At 38.0% G+C, this 22399-nt stretch overlaps 1 protein-coding gene across 7 annotated transcripts in view; it reads right to left on the reverse strand.

Annotated features, from left to right (window-relative positions):
* PAK3 (p21 (RAC1) activated kinase 3) overlaps positions 1-22399 on the reverse strand; it is a 117980-nt gene that overhangs the window by 53130 nt on the left and 42451 nt on the right. For 6 of the 7 annotated variants that reach the window (XM_060088104.1, XM_060088102.1, XM_060088103.1 and 3 more), the window contains 5 exons: positions 19486-19586; positions 13512-13665; positions 11499-11536; positions 2044-2175; positions 634-799 (listed from right to left, as the gene is read on the reverse strand). In XM_060088104.1, coding sequence (XP_059944087.1) covers positions 634-799; positions 2044-2175; positions 11499-11536; positions 13512-13665; positions 19486-19586 — 591 coding nt within the window. Of the gene's footprint in view, positions 1-633; positions 800-2043; positions 2176-11498; positions 11537-13511; positions 13666-16435; positions 16499-19485; positions 19587-22399 lie in introns of all 7 variants that reach the window. The other variant, XM_060088105.1, reaches the window with a different exon arrangement.

The raw sequence follows: 22399 nt of genomic DNA on the forward strand, positions 1-22399 counted from the left end.
ATGAATGTGCTTCACAGAACTTTGACTCTTCTCAACAGAGAATTTTTTTTAAATCTCTTTGACCCAGAAAGCTAATTGGAAGAGGAGTGGTTTGTAAAATGGAGCGAGTGTGTATGCACAAGCCTGGGTACACTAATGACACTGCAGGAAGGAGGCTGTGAGCATTTGCTGGCCCTGCTTCCCTGTCCACATAGCAATGTTCCTAAATTAAGAGGAAAGGCAATTTTATCGTGGCCACCCACTTTGATTGACTGTGTTGGGTTTTGAGGTTGAATTATCCATCATGATTGATCAGGTGGGGGCCCCTGGGGTATGATCATAAGACATTTTTCATCAGACTGATCCCCTTTGGGGGTGTAATCTTAAAATAAAACTTACTACTTAATTCATTTAGTGAAGTTTTCACCTTAATTGATGTTTTTCAAGTGAAAATGCTTGGTTTCTGTGCAATTAGGAGTATGAGGGAGGGGGTGATCTGGAAAACACAGTGAGTCTCAAACTTTTCATCTTGTGATGTCAGGGAGCCTGGAGTTCATGCAAGCAGGTTCAAGTTTTTAAAGGTTCAATTCCCACCCTAGGCAGAGAAACCCTCTCATGAAGAAACTAATGATGGCAAAACAAAAAACAACTCACTTAGCTTCTCTAGAATCTCCTCATCTGTCATCTTGGATTTTTTCCTTTGCCGATCTGTGTTTCTATACAAAGTACTGGAATTGGCGTTCTCAGCAGAAGGTGGTGTGACCTCTTTATTTGGTGCTGCTGGTGAAGCAATGGATTCAACCACGGAACGAGTGTAGATCTTAAAGACAAAAAATCTGGTTACAGATTAAAGACCAAAATAATGCTACAATTGATGAACCTACATTGACACATCAGGATCACTCAAAGTCCATAGTTTACATATGGTTCACTCTTTTTTTTTACACATATACACAGTGATTTATTATCATGTACTTTCATAATTATTAGACGTATCCTTTACAATAATGACTTCAGAAGTATCCATTTTTATAGATCATTAATAAATTCAATGTTCCTTGAATCCAAAATCACTAATTGGGTATGGGTAATACAGATACTAGTGAAAAATTCTATAACTAAAGAGTTGTAAGACCTTAGACAATTAAATCACTTTCCTAAAGTTTTAGGGTCTGATTATGCCTGATATCTCTCTTCTAATTCTCAAAATTTATGTTTGGCCTTGCCCTCTGAGTCTTTCTTTTCAGAAGTGCCTTTTCTGTCTCCCAATATCCTTTATATGGGATGGCAGCCTCCAGGGCCATCAATTTCTGTAGAGGTATTTACCAAACTGTATTTACCTATAGAAGTCAAGTAGGAGGAACTAGAGGAACAAACTATAATGAAGGTAGAGTTGGGCTGTTGTATTTTTGGCCACACAGAGAGTGGACCAATAGGATTATGATATTCAAGTACCTTATTTTTCATCACTTTCAATCCATCAGTCATATGGTTCACTCAATGTACATTCTATGGGTTTGGATGAATGTATAATGACATGCATCCATCATTATGGTATCACACAGAGTATTTTCTCTGCCCTAAAAATCTTCTGTGCTCCACCTATTCATTCCTCCCTCCACCCTGCCCCTCAACCTTTAATGAGTTTTTAAAGACAAGTGATTTCTATCAAAAAGGATCTTTAATTTGCTTCAAGTATACTGCCCTTGAAAGCTCTCAGGACCCAGTCTTTTGAGACCCCCAAACATGCTGTGCTAATTGTGGTCTTGGTGCCTCTGCTTATGCAATTCTTCCTACCAGATTCCCATGGCTTTTGTTCTCTTTCTTAACTTCTCCAGCAGTTTTAAAATTTAGCACTTATTTGTATATTGCTTGGTATTATTCTCTAATTGTCATGTGCTAATCTGTATCCTCAAACAGCAACCCCAATGAAATTTTTATCTTATACTCTAGTCCGGGAACATATATGCTCAACAGATACTAGGTGATTAATTAGATTCTGACTCTAGGACTATGCCAAAGGACATCTGTTGAATCATTTGGGAACGGTCACTTGGGACTTACTGATTTTGTATGCTCTGGTCTTGGTGCAATGACTGGTGGCGGCTCATTGTCGTCTTCCTCTTCTTCCTCTTCTTCATCTTCTTCTTCAGACACAGGGGGAGCCAAAGGAGGCTCTGATGCTGTTTTTGTACTCTTATGGTAAAAACAAAGTTTAAAGGCTAGGTCTTAACTCCTCATTGTTTTTCTTCAGAAGTGAGAAAAGGGAGATAAAATATCTAAGCATGTAGGGATAGGAAGGAACTTCATCTTTTACAAATGCGCAGAACCATCTACAATTTGGTGGCCAGAACCTGCCCACATTCAGAGATAAATTCAGGTCAGGATTTAAGCACCATGAAATTTTAAAAATTCCTTTTATTTTCCACTGAGCTCAAAAACAGTGAGCTATTCATTTAACATTTTCAAGTTCAGTGTTTTTGAAATCAACGAGTATATTTTAAAAATCAAATTAATTGCTATTAATGCCTTGAATTGGTACCGGGCAGATTGTCAATGTGTTGATTGACAGTTTGTCAACCAGCAAAGGGCTATTTTGTGCCTAAAGATCAGAGCATACATATGGATATGGCATAAATACAGCTCTGCAAATATTCACTAAGTACAAGCAAGCCCATAAATGTTTCTTTCCTGTTCAGCCTCCTGGAAAGAAGCACTCAGAGAATAACAGACATGAAGATTTAAGGAATACTCATCTACATAAATAATTATTCAATCTCAACCAACAGGTAAATGGTGATTTGCAATGTGAAAAATTTCAATAACACCAAAAATAATGACAGCAACCACAGTATCTAGGGTTGGTTCTCGATCATTCACATTAATGCAGGGGTAAAATGGTACCAAAGGTGGATTTTGAAATAACTATGGCCATGGTACTCAAAGTGTGGTCCCCAGATCAGCATCATTAGCATTATCAAGGAGCTTGTTAGAAATGCAAATTCTTGGGCTCTATTCAGACCTATGAATCAAATTCTGGGGGTGGGACCCAGCAATCTGTGCTATAACAAGCCTTCCAGGTGATCCTGATGCTTGCTTAAGTTTAAAAATCACTGAACTATGATAAAGGTCTTTGTTGTTCAGTATGATGGCTATTCAACACTTAAAATGTGGCTAGTCTGAGTTGAGATGTAAGGTGTAAGTGAAAAATACATACCAGATACTGAATACATAATAAGAAAAAAATATAAAATATTTCCTTAATGCTTTTTATATTGAGTGTATGTTGAAATAAAAATATTTTAATATGTTGGGTTAAATAAAATATATTATTAAAATTAATTTCACCTATTTCTTTTTACTTTTAAAAATGAAAATCAGAAAATTTAAAGTTACACATATGGCTTTTATTACGTTTCTGTTGGACAGCACTATTATAGATGGTTTTTGAGCTTTTGTTGTGTGTGTGTGAACTTGTTTATTTTTTGTTTATGTCTTTGAGTACACTGGCTCAGGCTAAGCCTAAAAATAATTTTCTTTCTTTCTTTCTCTTTCTTTCTTCCTTTCTTTTCTTTCTTTCTTTCTTTCTTTCTTTCTTTCTTTCTTTCTTTCTTTCACATCTTTATTGGAGTATAATTGCTTTACAATGGTGTGTTAGTTTCTGCTTTATAACAAAGGGAATCAGCTATGCATATACATATATCCCCATATCTCTTCCCTCTTGCATCTCCCTCCCTCCCACCCTCCCTATCCCACCCCTCTAGGTGGTCACAAAGCACTGAGCTGATCTCCCTGTGCTACTCGGCTGCTTCCCACTAGCTATCTATTTTACATTTGTTAGTGTATATATGCCCATGCCACTCTCTCACTTTGTCACAGCTTACCCTTCCCCCTCCCCATATCCTCAAGTCCATTCTCTAGTAGGTCTGTGTCTTTATTCCCTTCTTACCCCTAGGTTCTTCATGACCTTTTTTTTTTCTTAGATTCCATATAAATGTGTTAGCATAAGGTATTTGTTTTTCTCTTTCTGTCTTACTTCACTCTGTATGACAGACTCTAGGTCCATCCACCTCACTACAAATAACTCAATTTTGTTTCTTTTTAGGGCTGAGTAATATTCCATGGTATATATGTGCCACATCTTCTTTGTCCATTCATCTGTCAATGGACACTTAAGTTGCTTCCATGCCCTGGCTATTGTAAATAGAGCTGCAATGAAAATTGTGGTACATGACTCTTTTTGAATTATGGTTTTCTCAGGGTATATGCCCAGTAGTGGGATTGCTGGGTCATATGGTAGTTCTATTTTTAGTTTTTTAAGGAACCTCCATACTGTTCTCCATAGTGGCTGTATCAATTTACATTCCCACCAACAGTGCAAGAGTGTTCCCTTTTCTCCACACCCTCTCCAGCATTTATTGTTTGTAGGTTTTTTGATGATGGCCATTCTGACTGGTATGAGGTTATACCTCATTTCAGTTTTGATTTGCGCTTCTCTAATGATTAGTGATGTTGAGCATTTTTTTATGTGTTTGTTGGCAATCTGTATATCTTCTTCAGAGACTAAAAAGAATTTTCATTCCTCGAGGACAAAGTTCCTGAGGCAGATACAGACAGCCTACTAATAGACTGTTACATCGACGGACCTCAGTCTGTGATTTAAATTCACTGTGGATTTTCTATAATCATGTATAAACCTACGGTGGTGTAATAGGTATAACCATATATCTTATTGGAGCCAGCAAGATTTATATACTGTGACAGGACAGCTTAGAATTTATAAATTTGAAAGAATATTTGATTGCCTGATATATATGCTGAGTGGTTTATAGATTGAAGTTTATATGCTTACTTGATATTGTTTTTCTATTCTTTTTTTAATTTTTATTTTATATTGGAGTATAGTTGACTAACAATGTTGTGTTAGTTTCAGGTGTACAGCATATTTATTCTTAATTTAGCCAAGACAGCTGGGCTATTACATTGGGTTGTGGCTGCATGGATAGCAACATATATTAATGAGGTTATATTTCTAGATAAAAAATCAGTTTCTTTTTGTGAAAGACTAATTCTTCAGGGCACCTCAGGGCACAGGGAGAAGTTGCTTTTGGATTAATGGTATTTGCTTTGATATTATTTTGTTCCAGAAACGTCTACTCTATCTTATGCCAGCTGGGATCCAGAATGCAACTAATCACTGTTCCTTGGTAGAACCTGCATATAAATTGACTAGTTTCTATATGGCAAACAATGCTATTTTATTCATTAGGCAATATGAACCATGCCTAGGAATAATAAGCTTTACGTGGGCCTATGAAAATATTTGAACTCAGAAATAAATCATCGGCTCCAAAATGCCACAAGAAAATGATAAAATTTAAGTCAGTTAATGTCTAATTAAATGTCTGTTAAGTATAATATATGTCAACTTAATTAATTAGTTATTTAAATTTAGTATTTATAGAAATTTCATTATATTAAAAAACAAATTATAAGTTAGGCTGTTCTATTTAGCAACAATTCTTGAGTATTCACAATGATTTCTAAGAAATTACACCTAACCATAAATTAAGTGCTACTTATGATCAAATAATCTCAAAATTAACATTTTAAAATTACTTTTAAAAGTTTATAGCAAAAATAAAAAGTGGGGTATAGAGGCCCATTAATATACTTGATATATTTGATACAATGCATCACATGTCCTCCATAAGTGAGAGTGTATATACAGCCTATGAGGATCTAAAAATGGCCCAACCTTTAAACTGGTACAACGACCAACCAGTGCCTACTGGCCAAGAGGTAGCCTTGCACATTTCAGTTCTCGTTAATTTATTAGAGAAGATCCACCTGCAAAATTTCACGGACTGATTCTTAACATTCATTACTATCCTCACTACTCTAATTTCATATGGGGGACATTCCAGTCTCTAAGGATGGACTAAGGGACTATTAGAAAACCTAAAGATTTTCATCTTTTGAGGGTTTACAGGGCAGGAAGAAGATACATGTCTGTTTATCTGGGACCAAACACTATGCTGCCATGTTGGTTGGTTGGAAAGAATGTGTGACCTTCAGTGGACATTACGTTTTGGATGTTGGTTGGGCCAGGGAGCATTAACTACCCAGCATTACACATAGATACCAGGCCTTGGTACTAAGAATTGAAATTAACATAATTTCTTGCTCCTGTGTATTTTTTCCACAGATTTTCCATCCCTGTGTAAATAACACTGGGGCTGGGCATACTTTCTTTTCCCTGTGCTAAACAATATCAAGATGGAGCATATTTTCCTGTTCTTATGTTACACAATACTGAGAACAAGCAAAAATAACTTAGCTTCTCACTTTAAGAAATACTTGTTCTTGGAAGATAAGACTGAACCAACTGAAGTAATTTACTTATTAAGAATAACAACAGCTTGCTCACCAAAACTGTATTCAAGACCCTCACTTTGCTGTATTCCCCAATCCAAAGTTACTTTATCAGAAACACTGCACAATCCTAACTTGTTTCTTGTCTTGTGAGACCTGCTTCAAAATCACATAGCCGTGCTCCAAGACCCTATAGATATTCTCCCCTGACATCCCCTTTCTAAGACACTGGCAGTGCTCTTTCTTGCTCCTGTAAGTATAATAAACTTAGCTTTGCTTGATTAACAGCTTTTTTTGATGGCCTTTGGGGGAGTCAAAGTTATAAATGTTGCTACACTCTTCCTTCCAGGCTGAGGATTACTATGTCTAGTATGTCTAAACGTGTAAAAATAGAGACAGATGGATATCAGGTAAGAACTTTTTTGTCTTTTTGAAATTAAGTATTTTTGACAGTCATTATGCCACACATTCAGTCGAGCAAGGCAGGTTATTCTTAACCTGATTGGGTCTTGGACTCATTTCCAATTCTAAAGGGTTTGGCCTATCTCCCCAGAAAAATACAGGTAGATACATATTTTTACATATAATTTCAAGAGTTCATATGTCTTCTGAAGCCCATTCATGGACACCAAGTTGCAAACCCTGCTCTAGAGAATACACCAGTTAGAGGAACTACCTTAGGAAACTCTCCTTTCTTTGAGCTTAATTGTTAAAGGTCGAAGAAAGAAGAAGTAAGGACTTTGGAGACTTTAGATAATGCTAAGTATGGTCTGAGAGCCCCTCTTGGTTGCTTGCATACAATACAGATTTCAGGGTTCCATTCTACTCTGGGAATGGAGCCCTAGAATCTGCATTTTAACAGGCTATCCAGCCAATTCTAATGCATACTGAAATTTTTAAAAAGCACTAATGTAGATGAACAAAATAAGCCAGTACTGTAAATCAAAAAAGTGTCATCTGTCACACGTACACCCAGTTTCTCTAGGCACAAATCACGGCATATTCATATTATTGCTGTTACTTTCCACTCAAAATACTAGCTCAGGATTCTCAATGCATTACTTCACTCTCAACAGTACAATAAGTATACACAAATTTCAAAGTAGCCTCACATTGAAGAGTAGATCCCTGAACAGTATTTAGTGTTTAATAACACTAATACCAAAGAAGCTATCACGAGTGGGCAGTAAAGCAGATTCATATGACTATGAGAGGCATCGCTGAATTCATTATTAATTATATTGCCATTAGTTTAACACATTTAGTGAATATAACATTGTTTCTATTTTGATTCCCACCCAGGCTACTAGAAGATGCCAAAACTTGTGAGCAGTTCAGGCTATGTCGAGAAGGGGTAGTCAATCCCATTAAATCACATCCTGTAGGATAGCTAGGTCTACTGGGAGTGTTTCTAATGCAACAAAAGCACAAGCAGTGTGAAGTGCAATCTCCCCCTAGAACCATAAGGAGAACACAAGGTGCAATTATCCAAGTTACTGAGCCCCAAAGAAGTGATCCAACCCGACCTTAAGGGTCTAAATTCAGTTCATTCAATCAATAGAAACCTATCTGGAAGTCTTGCCAAACCTTCGAACTCAAACTGTCCAATAGGAAACTCAGCATCTTCTCCCAGAAATATGCATCTCCTGAAAGATAATACCCTCATCTTTTTGGCCCCCCACGTAGCATCCAAAGCCTGCAATCATCTCTGACCTCAACCTTTCCTCCAACATCTAATCAATAACCTAAACATCTTTGGAATTTAAATCTAATCTCCATTCCAACTGCCACTATCTCACGTAGGCCCTCATCACCTCTGGCCTTGGATGCTTGCGATATTTCCCCAGTCAGTCTCCCTGCATCCAGTCTTACCTTCTGTCCTTAATTCACTCTGGACATTTGCGATCAGATCACTCTTCTAAAGCATAAGCTTTAATCACCTAACTCTCCTGCCCCACAAAACTTCAAGGGCTTCCCACTGTACACTTACATAGGCCAGATTCCTTAGAATACCATTTAAGGGCTTCTATGATTTGGCTCCAACTTAACTTTCAAGGCTTAACTCCTATGATTCATTTTCTTGCATCTCAGTCTTCATTCAAACCCATACCCCCTTGTCCCCTTGCTCTTTTCACTACCCTGCCCTTTATCATGCTTTCCCTTTGCTTAGAATGACCTTCCTTATCTTCACAGATCCAAATCGCATCTGACCTTCAAGATCTAGTTCAAATTCCGCCTTTTCTATGAAGCATTTTCTAATTCAATATTCAACAAATATGTACCAAGTGCCTATTTTGTACTAGGCACTGAGCTTAAGCCCTTGAAGACGAGGGCCTGCTTCCTTTTCCCTCCCCAGCTAAAAGTAAGCTCCTTCCTCTGAATTCTCATAGCACATGGACATATTTTATGGTATGTAACATGATCCATATGGTACTGTGCTTCTTTATGTTCATACTTCTCTTCCCTTACCAGACTGAGCTCCAAATTTCCTAGTGTTTATAAGGAGGCACTTGATAAATACATGTTAAATACGTGAATATCCAGTTGTTTTATCTCTAAACAGTGAGTTCATGAGTTTTCTTTTTCTGATCTGATGGAATATTTTGAACATTATGTAGATTTGGTTTTAATTCTGTAAGTAAGACCAATAGAAGCAAGCTAAAAAAAAGGCCAATATCCTAGGAGCTATAAGCTGTTTACAAAAATGAAAGTCAACACACAGACTATCCTAGCAGGTTGGTGTTTAAAATAACTGACTACCTGAAAAGATAACAACAATTTCTTTGTCAAGATACTTATCTAGTATCGCACAATAATGACAGTAATTAAATCAAGGGAGGTAAGGTATGTGTTGCTCATGGAAGGTTGGTATTTTTGTCTTTCCCAGTTTGCTATTATCTCCCTTCACGTGCTGTTTTCAGTGAGGCCCAGGAAGCTGTCATGGCAAAGAAGCAAAAGGAGGGCAATGACCAGTGAGAAAAGAAGGGCTACATTCTGCTCTGTTCTGAGAATTCTGAACAAGGCACCAGTACCATGGCCTCAGACAAGTCTCATGCATGGAGAGAATGAGTTTTCGTCTTTGTTGACATCTACAAATAGTAGCAATAGTAGTTTACATTTAATAAACACATAGTATGTGCTAGGTAATGTACTAATATATTATATGCATTAGCATATTCAATATTCACACAAGTTTTAGGAGGTAGGTACTGTTATTATTCCCAGTTAAAGGCTGAGGAAAGAGAGGGTCACAGAAGCTGAGCCACTTTCTCAAAGTGGCTCAGCTTGTAAGTGGAGGAATAAGACTAAACACCTATGCCCAGAGCCTTTACTCTTTTAAGTTTTCTTTTTAGTTGTGGTAAAATAGACATAACATAAAATTTACCATCTTAACCATTTGTAAGTGTATAGTCCAGGAGTGTTACATATATTCATATTGTTGTGCATCCATCCCTGCTATCCATCTCCAGAATTCTTTTCATCTTGCAAAACTAAAACTTTGTACCCATTAAACAACAACACCCCATTTCCACCTCACCCAGCAATCACTTTCTGTATCTATGATATTGACTACTCTAGATACCTCATATAGGTAGAATCATATGGTATTTGTCTTTTTGTGACTGGATTATTTCACTTAGCATAATGTCTTAAAGGTTCATCCATGCTGTAGCCTATGTAAGGATTTCCTTCCTTTTTAAGGCTGAATAATATTCCATTGTATGGATATACCACTTTTGTTTATTCGTTCATCTGTTGATGGACACTTGGGTTGCTTCCACCTTCTGGTTACTATGAATAATGCTGCTATGAATATGGGTGTTCAAATATCTGTTCAAGACCCTGCTTTCAGTTCTTCTGGGTATATATCCAGAAGTGCAGCTGCTGGGTCATGTGGTAATTCTCTTCTAAATTTTTGAGGCACTGCCGTATTATCTCAGAGCCTTTAGTTTTTACCAGAAATGATTTACTGCTGTCACACTGGTTGCCCAGGGTGACATCAAGCAGGCCAGCATTTGTCCTCTATAAAAGGAAGAATCAGCTTGATTATCCATGACTCTGAATAAGCGGCGAGGAAACTTTCACTAATGCTAATTATTTCACTCCAAAGGAAGCAAATGAGGCAGGAAATAATTTCTATCAGGATATCAAAATGAAAATCATGTAAAGGGAAGTCTTGTCTAAGACTGTTTTCTGTGTATGGGCATTCTTTCAGACACTATAGCACTTCCAAGGCCCTTGAGCTAGGTTGCTTATTTTCTAGTCACTTCTCTGATAAAACTATCTATGTGACTTTGGGCAAAGTCTCACTTTGCTGGAATAGGTGACACCAAAAGATGTAGTGGTATGACCTTAGACAAGTTATTTCACCTCTCTAAACCTCATCTGTAAAATGGAGACAGTTATAAGACTTACCTAATTGGGTTGTAGGAATGGATAAGTGAAGACAAAGTGTTATTAGCCTAGTGCCTGGCACATTTGTTCAGTAAAGAGAAGTTTCTATCATTATGATGATTATTTTCAAGATTCTATATGTAAAAGAAATATAAACATTTGTCTATGTAAAGACTTATGCATGAATTATCATAGTAGCTTTATTTATAAACGCCCAAAACTGTAAACAGTCTAGAAATCCTTCAATGGGTAAATTGTTAAATAGCAGTATAGCCATACCATGGAATACTACTTAGCAATAAAAAGGAACAAACTATTGATACAACAACTTGGATGAATCCTAAGAGCATTATGCTGAGAGAAAAGCCAATCCCAAAAGGACGTATACTGTATTATTTCATTTACATTTGAAATGTCCAGAAAGACAAATCTATAAAACCAGATTAGTGATGGCCTAGGGCTAAAGTGCGGTGGATGGGGGTTAACTCTAGGCAGACCTGGGAGATCTTACTGGGGTGATGAAAGTGTTCTAAAACTAGATTGTGGTGACGGTAGCACAGGTGTATAAATTTACTAAAACTCATCAAACTGTACACTTAAAAATGGGTGAATTTTATATATCTAATTTATACCTTTAAAATATTTTTAAAGGATTCTATGTGTATCTAAAAACAGGATCTGCACAATTGGATTCTGTTGGACCATTGGAAACACCTATCATACAAAACTGTTTTCAATTTTTCACTTACCGAAGGATGGGCTGCTATGTATCCATGTGCGCTTTTATCTGAAAAGTGAAGGTAAAGATATTACCTTTGTTTCATAAAGACTGCCTCATTTAGAGACCATGCTTAAAAAAACTGCATGTGTTTGACCAGAAGGAAATTTTCTGATTCAGTATTAAATAGATACTACGACAAATGACTAGCTTTTCTTAAAATAGCTCACACCCTTACATCATCACCATATTCTCGCCACCCCATTTTATAGATCTTAATGAAGGCCTCCAGTGAATCTCATCTATACTGAGGAATGTTGAGATAACCTACTCCTGACTGGTATGATTTTACACGTCTATATCCAGAATTTCTCCCCGACTTCCTCCTTCCCTCTCCTCCTCCCCCCCTCATTTCCCTTCCTCCCTTCCACCCTTCCTTCCTTTCCCCTTCCCTTCCTCCCCTTCCCCTCCTAGGCTATTAGTTAGCCTCAACACGAGAGCATCAAGAAAACATATGGTAAGTTTCAGAATAGAGCAATAACTCAGATACTGTCGAGTTGTAACATAGTTTTTTCAGGATTTCATCTTTATAAACTGAGAGAATTCGACACATAAAAACAAAAGGGTTAAAAAGCAGTGGCAGGGCTTCCCTGGTGGCGCAGTGGTTGAGAGTCCACCTGCCGATGCAGGGGACGAGGTTTCGTGCCCCGGTCTGGGAAGATCCCACATGCCGCGGAGCGGCTGGGCCCGTGAGCCATGGCCGCTGGGCCTGCGCGTCCGGAGCCTGTGCTCCGTAACGGGAGAGGCCACAACAGTGAGAGTTCCGTGTACCGCAAAAAAAAAAAAAAAAAAAAAAAAAAATAGCAGTGGCAACGTGGAATAAAGAACAAATTTTGAAAATGTGCCCTGTACTAAAACCAATGCCAAGAAGTAGGGGCTCTTTATAGCTGGAGCACTGATGATAGTATTGTCTTCTTTCTTCTTTTTTTTTTGTTTGCGGTACTTTTATTTTGCTGTTGTTTGCGGTACACGGGCCTCACACTGTTGTGGCCTCTCCCGTTGCAGAGCACAGGCTCCGGACGCGCAGGCTCAGCGGCCATGGCTCACGGGCCCAGCTGCTCCGCGGCATGAGGGATCTTCCCGGACCGGGGCACGAACCCACGTCCCCTGCATCGGCAGGTGGACTCTCAAACACTGCGCCACCAGGGAAGCCCCCTCTTCTTTCTTTAGACGTAATATAATAAATTGTTTTAGAGACGCAACCCAGATCATCTTTTTCACAATGCAAAATAATTGCTTGGTATATTTTTTCAGTTGCTTACAGTGCAAATTTGGACATCAAACCTTCAGACGAAGGCTGGGTCTACAGGCTAGCAAATGAAGTCGAGATATGGCAGGAACGTGGCCATGTCAATCTCATAAATACCAAGACATGATTTCTTTAAGTCTGATTTTACCGTCAGATCAAAATAACTCAGCAACCACAAAATTTGTGCTGTGTCATCATGGTGCATGCAATTCAGTGAATCTAAGGGATAAAATAAATTTCAAGAGACCAGGGTTTGATCCAGACACCTCTTACTTCCTAAACGCATGACAAGGCCTGATCCTAAGTGACTCAGTGTCTTCATGCCAGTGAAGAGACAAAACAACAATTGTGATTGCTGATTCAAACTGACAACTACTGCTTCACTGAACAATTTCCTTACTTGAGTTTTAAAGTCACCCAAGTACTGTAAATCTCCTAACATCAACTTCAACTTCCAACTCATCTTTTGGTTGATTTATGTTGAAGTCATTCAAAAAAGGAACTTGAACTGGCTTCGAATGCCCTCCAGGCATTCTGTTCTAATCCTGAGGTTCTGAGACTGGAATTACTTCTTCACTTTTTTTTTGTTTGGTAGCACCGCGCGGCTTTTGGGATCTTGGTTCCCGACCAGGGATCAGACCCGGGCCCCCTGCCATGGAAGCGCAGAGTCCTAACCACTGGACTGCCAGGGAAGTCCCAGTTCTTCACTTTTTGATATCCTACATTTACTCTTACCTCCTGACGTAAAGCTCATGTACTTCTGGTTGTTGACTGTTTCTTTGGAATCATAGAATTTGAGAACATCTAGAACGGCTTGGGGGTTCTTCTTCTGTTCCAGCTTTGTTATGTTGGAGGTTTGGAGTAATCGTGCCCATTGCTCAGGAATTCCCTGTGGACAACCAAAGGGAAAGAATGGAAGCTCAGAACATTCAGCAGCTGCATTTTCATGTTCCAGTAAAGTTCTTCACCAAGAAGCCCATGCTACCTGTAGGATTACACTTGGGAAACTGAAGTTACACTCTAGATTTAAAGTTAGTAACTTAATAATGCAATCATTCTCTTCTCTAATTAAAACACATAGGTAAAACTAAGATCCAACTTAAAAAGGGTGGGTGGGAGTATGACTGTGATAGAAAAAAAAAGCGCATGAAAATCACCTCCATATTAACTCTGCTCATCCATGAAATGATGTTTACGGCTTAGCTTATTTTTTCTGGCGACTCAGGGCAGACATAGCAAGACTTCTCTAAATTTGTGCACAGCATAGTATAGTGCAGATCAATAGATTTTATACGACTGGAATAACATAAGCTGTTTCTGGGCATGTTGTAATCAGAATATCTTTTAGAATAAAAGTAAAGCCTCACCCTTGGTCAGTTCATACTCTGTGGTTATCAAATGTAATTTTTTGGGGGGGTCTAGAGCTTTAACATAAAGGGGGATTGAGAGGAGACAAAAATAGAATCATGGACGAGCAATAACCACAGGGGTGCTAAATAGTAACATTTTCCCTGCAGCTTTCTCCTCTCCTCCCCCCGTCCCCTCCTCCCCACTTCGTTCATTGGCCACATAGAACCTGGGGACGGTGGCAACCATGCCAAAGCTTTCTGAAAATTTGCAATAATCTGAAGCATTTAGAGCAGAGAGGAGGGAGTGTTTGGCAATCTAACCAAGGAGAATTGCAAAAATTACACAGAGAGGTTAGCTTTGTATTGAGCGTTCAGCATTCTTTCCTACATGTTCGGCCTACAGATGTCCCCATTGCATAATTATCCAACCTCCAAGAGAACTTGGAGCGAGAAACAGACACACTCTTCCTGAAGTGCATCTAGACACAATTTACGTGGCTTTGTCCTATGAAGTCTCGGCAAAACAATGTGTGACGTGGGCCTCCAGAGTTTGGGAATGACAACAAAAAAGTGAGATAAGCCAAGCAACAACTCTACTGCACACACATGAACCTGCTGCTGCAGTGCTATGACATCTCAAAGAAGCACTTTGATGCAAGCTTCTTTTGGGCCTGTGACGCACCTCTGGGAGCTTCCCTGGGCACATCTGTGAGCCATAGAGATCTGGCTGTAATGGACGTAAATAAAGAAAGAAAAGAAAGTTAAAACAGAATGTGGGACAACTTAGAAGGTGGGAGGAGATGAAACCAATGGGTCTGAATGGGGAGGGGTTAATCCCTTCTAAAGTGGGGCGGTTATGAAAATAGGGAGGTATTAACTAAATCAGGGGCAGGACAGGCTACAGGACAACAGATTTAAGAAAACAGAGAAAACAACAATGTTCCAAAGTTTGGATGCATAGTTCCACTTTTGGCCAGATGCTTCCTCCATAAATATGCAATAATAAGGATTACCATTAAATGACTGGAGAAATTACTAAAAGGCAGAAACATGAATTTGGAGGGAAGAAGGATGGCATCATGAAAAGCTTCAACAATAATTTGTAAGTTGTTTTTACGACTGGGTGATCACAGGTAGCCAATGGCCATGTGATGAACTTACAAATTTCAGTTCCCAATTCTGGTGAACCATTTTCAAATTCACATTGGAAGTGTCTGTATGGCTAAAATTCAAAGAAGAGGTATATGGTGATGCTGAATTTAACCTGTTCTCATTAAGGTGATTCTTATGTATTTTGGAGCTAAAGTCGTGGCTGGCTTAGAGAAAACTAGCTTAAGGATTTCCCACACAGCCAGACTCTATGTTTGAATTTCTTAGACATTTAGAGCAGGGAAAGGGAAACCATTTCGTTTGGAACCATATTATGAATAATCTCCATTTTAATGCCGCAGTTCTAAAGTCCCACTTCCCACAAAATAAGATCAGATATAAGGTAACAGCTTTGCCTAAATAAAGATGATATTTCCAATGCTACAGAAACATGCTTTTACCCAACTGATTTGATTTGGGTTACAGGTCTTTGATTCCTGGCATTTGGGGTTACTCCAAGCACAGTGAAAGGACACTTTTACATGCATTCATCACGCAATTTGATGCTAAAGCCTTAAGCCAAAAATTTGAACTCAGGAGCCCATGCATGATCCCAGTTCTGATTCTAAGTGCAATTAATAGCATTTGGTTAATACTGTAATGGCCAAAGGAGTTATTAAGTGTTACAAAACCAGGTATGCATTGCACATAACCACCAGAGCAGACATCACTGGCATGATCATGACCATAATCATTAGAATATTTGCAGTTATTATACATACTCATGGCACTTCTAAACTTTTGTGATAATAGTCTTGTGATCACTAGACAGCAGGAAAAACTGCTGTCAATTGCAAAAGATCCTCCAGACAACTATACTTACCACGTGACTACACTGCTGACATATTTTTTTTTCCTTTTTTAAGTTGAGATAAACCAGTTCATCAATGAAACCTGACACTTAAATTTGAATGTATGCCATAAAGGCATGTAATCAGAAAGCCATAACTCATTACTCCAAATTGAGGTACAAACCCCAAAAGTCAGATAGCTAATGGAGACCTAGAAGTGTGAGCATCAGAAGCCTGACCACGTATATAATAACAGCTAGATGTACATCAAGCTGGGGATTGTCCAGTGTAGCCCAGGAGAATGGCAGCATGATACAACAGGCCAAGCATTTATCTTATCATAAGAAATGATAATGTATATCACTCATACCATTTTTCCCTCTGATTGACTTGAAGCGACCGTCACAGGTCTAGAGGTCTGGAAGGGGGAGTTCTGAAGTATTTGGGACAAAAATGGTAATATAAAGGGTAAGGACTTATAACAGTTTCATACCCAAAATCTCACCTCCCAACCTAATTTTATTTATTTATTTATTTATTTATTTATTTATTTATTTATTTATTTTTTTGGTGCAGTACGCGGGCTTCTCACTACTGTGTCCTCTCCCGTTGTGGAGCACAGGCTCCGGATGCGCAGGCTCAGCGGCCATGGCTCACGGGCCCAGCCGCTCCACGGCATGTGGGATCTTCCCGGACCGGGGCACGAACCCATGTCCCCCGCATCGGCAGGCGGACTCTCAACCACTGCGCCACCAGGGAAGCCCCCAACCTAATTTTAACCTCAGGGTCCAAGTGTGTGACCAAGTGTACAAGGTTTTATGGGCCAATTAGCCAAAGGGTAAGCACCAAGCAATACACCAAACCAGTGTCCAAATATTCCAAATAACAGGCTCCTGTGAGACAACTGGACTCGACAGTTCAACAAATTGCTCAAAATTCAACCTCAACAACTGTAATGATCAAATTTAGTAATATGTCCCTCCCCCTCCACATGAACACATGCACACACACACACATACACACACACACAACCAATTAGTGGTACTGGGGCGATTAAGACCCCATTCTAAATCCTAGCAATAAAATGACTTTTAAAAGTTTATTATCATCTGGTATTTTTAAAGCTAGTAAATATAAATCATAGGTTAAGATAGTAAAAAAAAGGGCAGAATTTGGTATCTTTAAAAAACGTGGGGACAAATAGTTATGAAAGATTATCACAGCAACAATAAAGTACATCACATTTCCAAATTTAGCCTCTGTCTCATCTATATATTCAGTGGATTTCTAACAATTGCATCCAAACACTTTATTTTATATTAGGTTTTTGGGAGGAAGAGAAAGGTTCTTGTTTGGTTTGGTTCAGTTGCATCAAAATATTTTTCACAATTGGAAAGATTGCCCATCACACATCCCACCCCACCCCTCTCTGGTTGATTCTTGGGGTTCTAACTGACAGCAAAGTGAAAATGGATGGTCTCCAGTCAGCAAGATGATGGTGATTCACTTTCCTTCATTTCCATTCAGAACCCATAAAGAACAAAGGAAAAGCTAAAGATAGAGAAATTCTATCAGAAGATGTCAAGCAAGTAGGAAAGAGTGGAAAAAATTTAAAAATTGGAAAGGAACCAGAATATCACATGAGAATAGTGGAGGGGAAAATTTTCACATCAGAAAACAAAAAGGAAGAATAAAAGAACAGAGAAATATGGAATGACAACAATAAAACAGAAGAAAAGATTAAACAGAAGAAAAGCACATGGAAAACAAAAAGGTCAAAACTGGAAAGACAGTTCTTAAAATAAAAAAGGGAAGATTTTTAAGATAAAACTTATAATGATTCAGTGCTTTTACTGTTTCAAACATCAGAAAAAATAGTCATCTCTTTGTTTATGATTTTTTAAAAATCGAAACTTGTTCAGATTATAAAAATATATATAAATATTTTTTGTTTTGGGTGGTGATGATGGTGGTGGTGGTGGTGACAGTGAGGTTATATTTTCTAAGTGTAGCTAACAGAATATTCTCAAACACAGCAAAGAACAGAGGCTGGGCTCAAACTCAAGGCCGTTTGAATAATATCTCTGACTCCAATGATGAAATTGGTTAAACCAGTATCTCAACTTTATCAATGTCAGCACTTCTTAATGTTCTCTTCTGCTTGCTACTGAGAACATACAATCAGCTCACATCACTTTACAAGGCTAAGATGTTTAGTCAGTTTCCATTGCATTCTCACACTGCTTACTTCCGGAATTGAAAAAAGAAGGTAATTTGTCAGTTCAGAAACATGGTTTGATTCTCCAAATCAAATTAATTTGTTCCTTCTTTTTAAAAATTTAATCTTGTGACACAGTCTACTCACTAACCATCATGTTATGAAATAGGAAATTTAATTATTTAATACCTAAATTTCTCTCTGGTTTAAGAATCCAAGAATTAATGGTGATGGTTCTATCAAAGATTTTTTTTCCAGAATGCATTCAAAATTACTCATTATCTCAGAATGCACATTTTGATTGAGGTCCTTACTAGTATGAAAAAGTAGTTAGTCTTCCTGAGGACATGTTTCTAGCTACATCTTTTCCTTCATCCATCTAAAAGAAAGATGCCAGATCTTTAAAAAAAAAAAAGGTATAAAATATCATAGATCTGAGATCGTGTGCTATTTGAGCACTAAAAATATCCAAAGAAAGACTGGATCTATAGCTATAGTCTTTCTGGAGAATTCTTACTGGTATTTATTGTGCATTATGTATATATATTATATTTGTATATATGTGTATATATATATATATATATATATATATATATATATATACACATATATACAAATATAAAGTAAGCATATAACCACTAAAGCATACGATACAGCCATCAATATTTCTTCCTGAAACATGGGGTCTGTTGTTTTGAATATCTACAAAATATACCTGTAAATAAGCCTAAAAATAAGCTATGTTCTTGAAATCAAAGAGAAGAAAAGGTCAATTTTACAGAGATTTTTGGTTAGTGTGGTTAACTTATCTGGGTTCCATTGTAAAGCCTGAATTATTCAGATAGACTGTCTTCACTGGCCAAGTTGAGTCAATGGTTCTCTGATTTACTTAAAGTGATAAAGAATAGGCTCAAGCTGAGTCTATCTGGACTACATCTCCTGTGCCATGGTAAATTAGCATTTTCAATCAAGTTGAAGGCTAACCACGATCAGACGTTTTTGTTAAGATGGACAAAATAATTTTGCCAATACCCTTGCCACTCTCTAGTTCCATCTGTGATTGTCTAGGCAAAGTCCATCTTCCTTGAAATCACCAAAAACATCAAGTCTGACATTTTGGGACGTGGCAATTCTTCCTTCAAACCTATTTTCACAAAGGAATCTTTTCATGCCTTACAAAACAAAAAAAGGAGCTTACTTACAGTGAATTCCCCGGTGACTGCATCAAACCCCACATGAATCGTATGTTCAAAGTCTGAAGGAAGAGAGATCTCTGGGCGTTCTTTCTCTTTCTTCTTATTGGCTAAAGGCAAAATGTTAACATGTATTTATTTGGGATACAGTTTTGGCATCCATAAGTTGTACAATTAGGTTCATCAATTCATCAACTGTTGAAAGACAATTGAGTCCAACACAATTATAACAATATTTAACTCCAGAATTTATAATTTTATTTAAATAAATGGCTGAGAGTTTGACAAAATGCTATGTCCAAATAATTTCCAAATTTCCAAATCCAATTCAAACAAAACTTGCAGTCAAAGTGATTTATGTCCTTTACCAGTCTAATGATGTAATCAGCAGGTATCTAGGTATATTGTGTTTAACTGGTCTTGTTGGATCAAATACCACATACTATAGAAGAAATTCATTAGACTCAAGTCAAGCTAAGCCTTACTATTAGAAAGAAAGAATAGAAAAGTGCTTAAGCTATCTATAAAAGTGTTATGAATTGTTTCTATTTTAAACCATAGCCAAATATCAAGTAACTAGAACTTTAATTTACACGTTTACATTATGAAGAGTAGCTTAACAGGCTCTTGGTCTTCTTTCAATGAGAATACTATTGCAAAGCAATAACTTTGCTAGTAGAAAACAAAACACAAATTGTTGCTTTTTACTGAATTAATTTTATTGAGTTCTTAGAAACCTCAAACCAATTCCTTGGTTTAGTTATTTTAGTTTGTAGCTATTTTTCCATGTCCCTATAAATTTTGTCATAGTAGCCATTCAAAATCATTGTCCTCAAGTAACAGATTATTCATAGTGACACAATTATGAAGAAATACATCAATAGTTAATAAATCAAAAGCCTTTAAAGGTATAATCACTGAAGAAATTAAGTTGGGAACTGTAATGAAATTAGTCTATCTCAAAAGAAATCCCAGGAGGAAGTTATTATGGAAGCATTGTAAAATGGCATTTACTAGCTTCCGTAATAGACAGAGCAGCAAATTTGAGCATGTATCTCTGATATGGCTGCATTTCACAGTCAAAAAAATAATACTCACCCTAATACTGGGTAAGTCAGCATGAACCAGTTTTGCCCAATGGAAACCAATCAACTTTAGAGTTGCCAGGGTGGCAAATTTAGAACATTCTGGTTCAAATAGATGTTTCCTTGGCCTCAATTTCAGACAACATTTAATTACCCATAATGGATTACTGGTTTTGTGGGTTACCCAGGACAAATTTTAAATTCAAAACATTTCATGTTCAAATGTCATTCGTATGGCTTCTTTTCACTTCCTACTCTTTCTCACTGTTCCATATCGCCAGCCAGAGGACAGAGATATGGGACAGAAATATGGAAATTCAAGTAGTAAGAGGATTAAGATACAAGATTAAGAAAGAAAGGTTGGGGTTGGGGTGGGGACAAGGGTCACTCAAAGTCGTTGCCTGGCCATGGAAAACATTTAGGACTCATTTTGAAAATTATATATGTGCCATCCAACTTCAATTCAGCATGGATTCCACATTTACAGTGAGCCTACTTTATTGACTATCATTTTAACTGAACATTAGAGTTTGGGGTAGGTACTTCTACTTCCCCTGCATGTTTATGGACTGTAGCTACCATTTATACTTGTTCACCTACCACTTTTACTTGTCCAGAAAGGCAAACAGAACAATCAACTTTCTGTTCTTGCCACTCCACTGAAGATGTCCCAGCCACTCCTGTAATCGTTTTCTTATTTTCCTCTTTCCTGATGTCCCATCCATGTTGGACATGGCTAACCGCCTCTCTTTATACTTCCTTGACAATGTGGTCTGATTCTCCTCCTCCCTCAGTGACCATTCTTCATTTCATGGGCATCTTTTCTTCTGCCTTTCCTGGTGCAGTCTTTGGCATTCATTTCTCTTGGATGGCATTCACTCCCAGATACTAACTCATGTTGGGTAATTCCCTAATCTTCTGTTGGCAGGGGTAGATACAGATTTTGTGGGACCAAAGACTTTATGTAATTTGAGAGGAAAGCTCCCTTTAGGTAAAAACAATACAAAATTGCTAGGGCTTCTTCTAGAGCCTTGGAAGAGTCCCAGGCAAGTGAGAAACTCTGAATAAGCAGCTTTATTCACTTCATAGTAAATGTACTCTGGTGGTTGGTGGCCTTTTTGGTGTCAAAGATCACTCTGATCTTTGATCACTATACACATATACACAATTTTGCATATAACTTCAGAGGTTCAAGATTCCCCTGGGCTCTAGGTTAAAAACCCCTAGCTTAGTCTCCATCTCTAATCATTGTATCAACTTGCATCCATGACCTCTCTTGCCATCAAACAGGCTCTCCCTACTTCTCCATTAGCAATGGCTGCACAATTGAAGCCTGTTGACTTAGATGTAAACACTCCACTTCAGCTGAGCTATGTGAATCAGCCTAATGGGGTCTCCCTAAGGCCAGCTGGTTGCCAGTCCCTTACCAGCCTGATTATGCCATTCTCTTCACGCAGGACAAAGAGTAACAGAGGCAGGAAGGCCAAACTTGCTCCTCCTTCAGTGTCCATGTTCTCGTTGAAATGATAAGCACTCACCACCCAGATCAGAGAAGGATTAAGGCCTTGGACTCCTCCTCTTTGGGAGGCTCTAAGCAATGAGAAGATTACGACCTCCCCTCTCAAATAAAAGCAATACTAAAGCATAAAAAGGGAAGGAAGCCCCAAAAGTTCTGATGTTCCTATGATGATTAACTTAAGTCTTTAAAAAAAACTACTCTATATCCCAAATCAAAATGTTTTCACATTTTGGGTGCTCCAATGTGCTGGGCCTTAGGCACCTGCTTACTCTGGCTTTTGGTTATTTCAGCCCTGGCCCAACTGCCCAAATCATACATT

The sequence above is a fragment of the Mesoplodon densirostris genome, chromosome X, assembly GCF_025265405.1.
Source record: "Mesoplodon densirostris isolate mMesDen1 chromosome X, mMesDen1 primary haplotype, whole genome shotgun sequence".
Classification (NCBI taxonomy): Eukaryota; Metazoa; Chordata; class Mammalia; order Artiodactyla; family Ziphiidae; genus Mesoplodon; species Mesoplodon densirostris.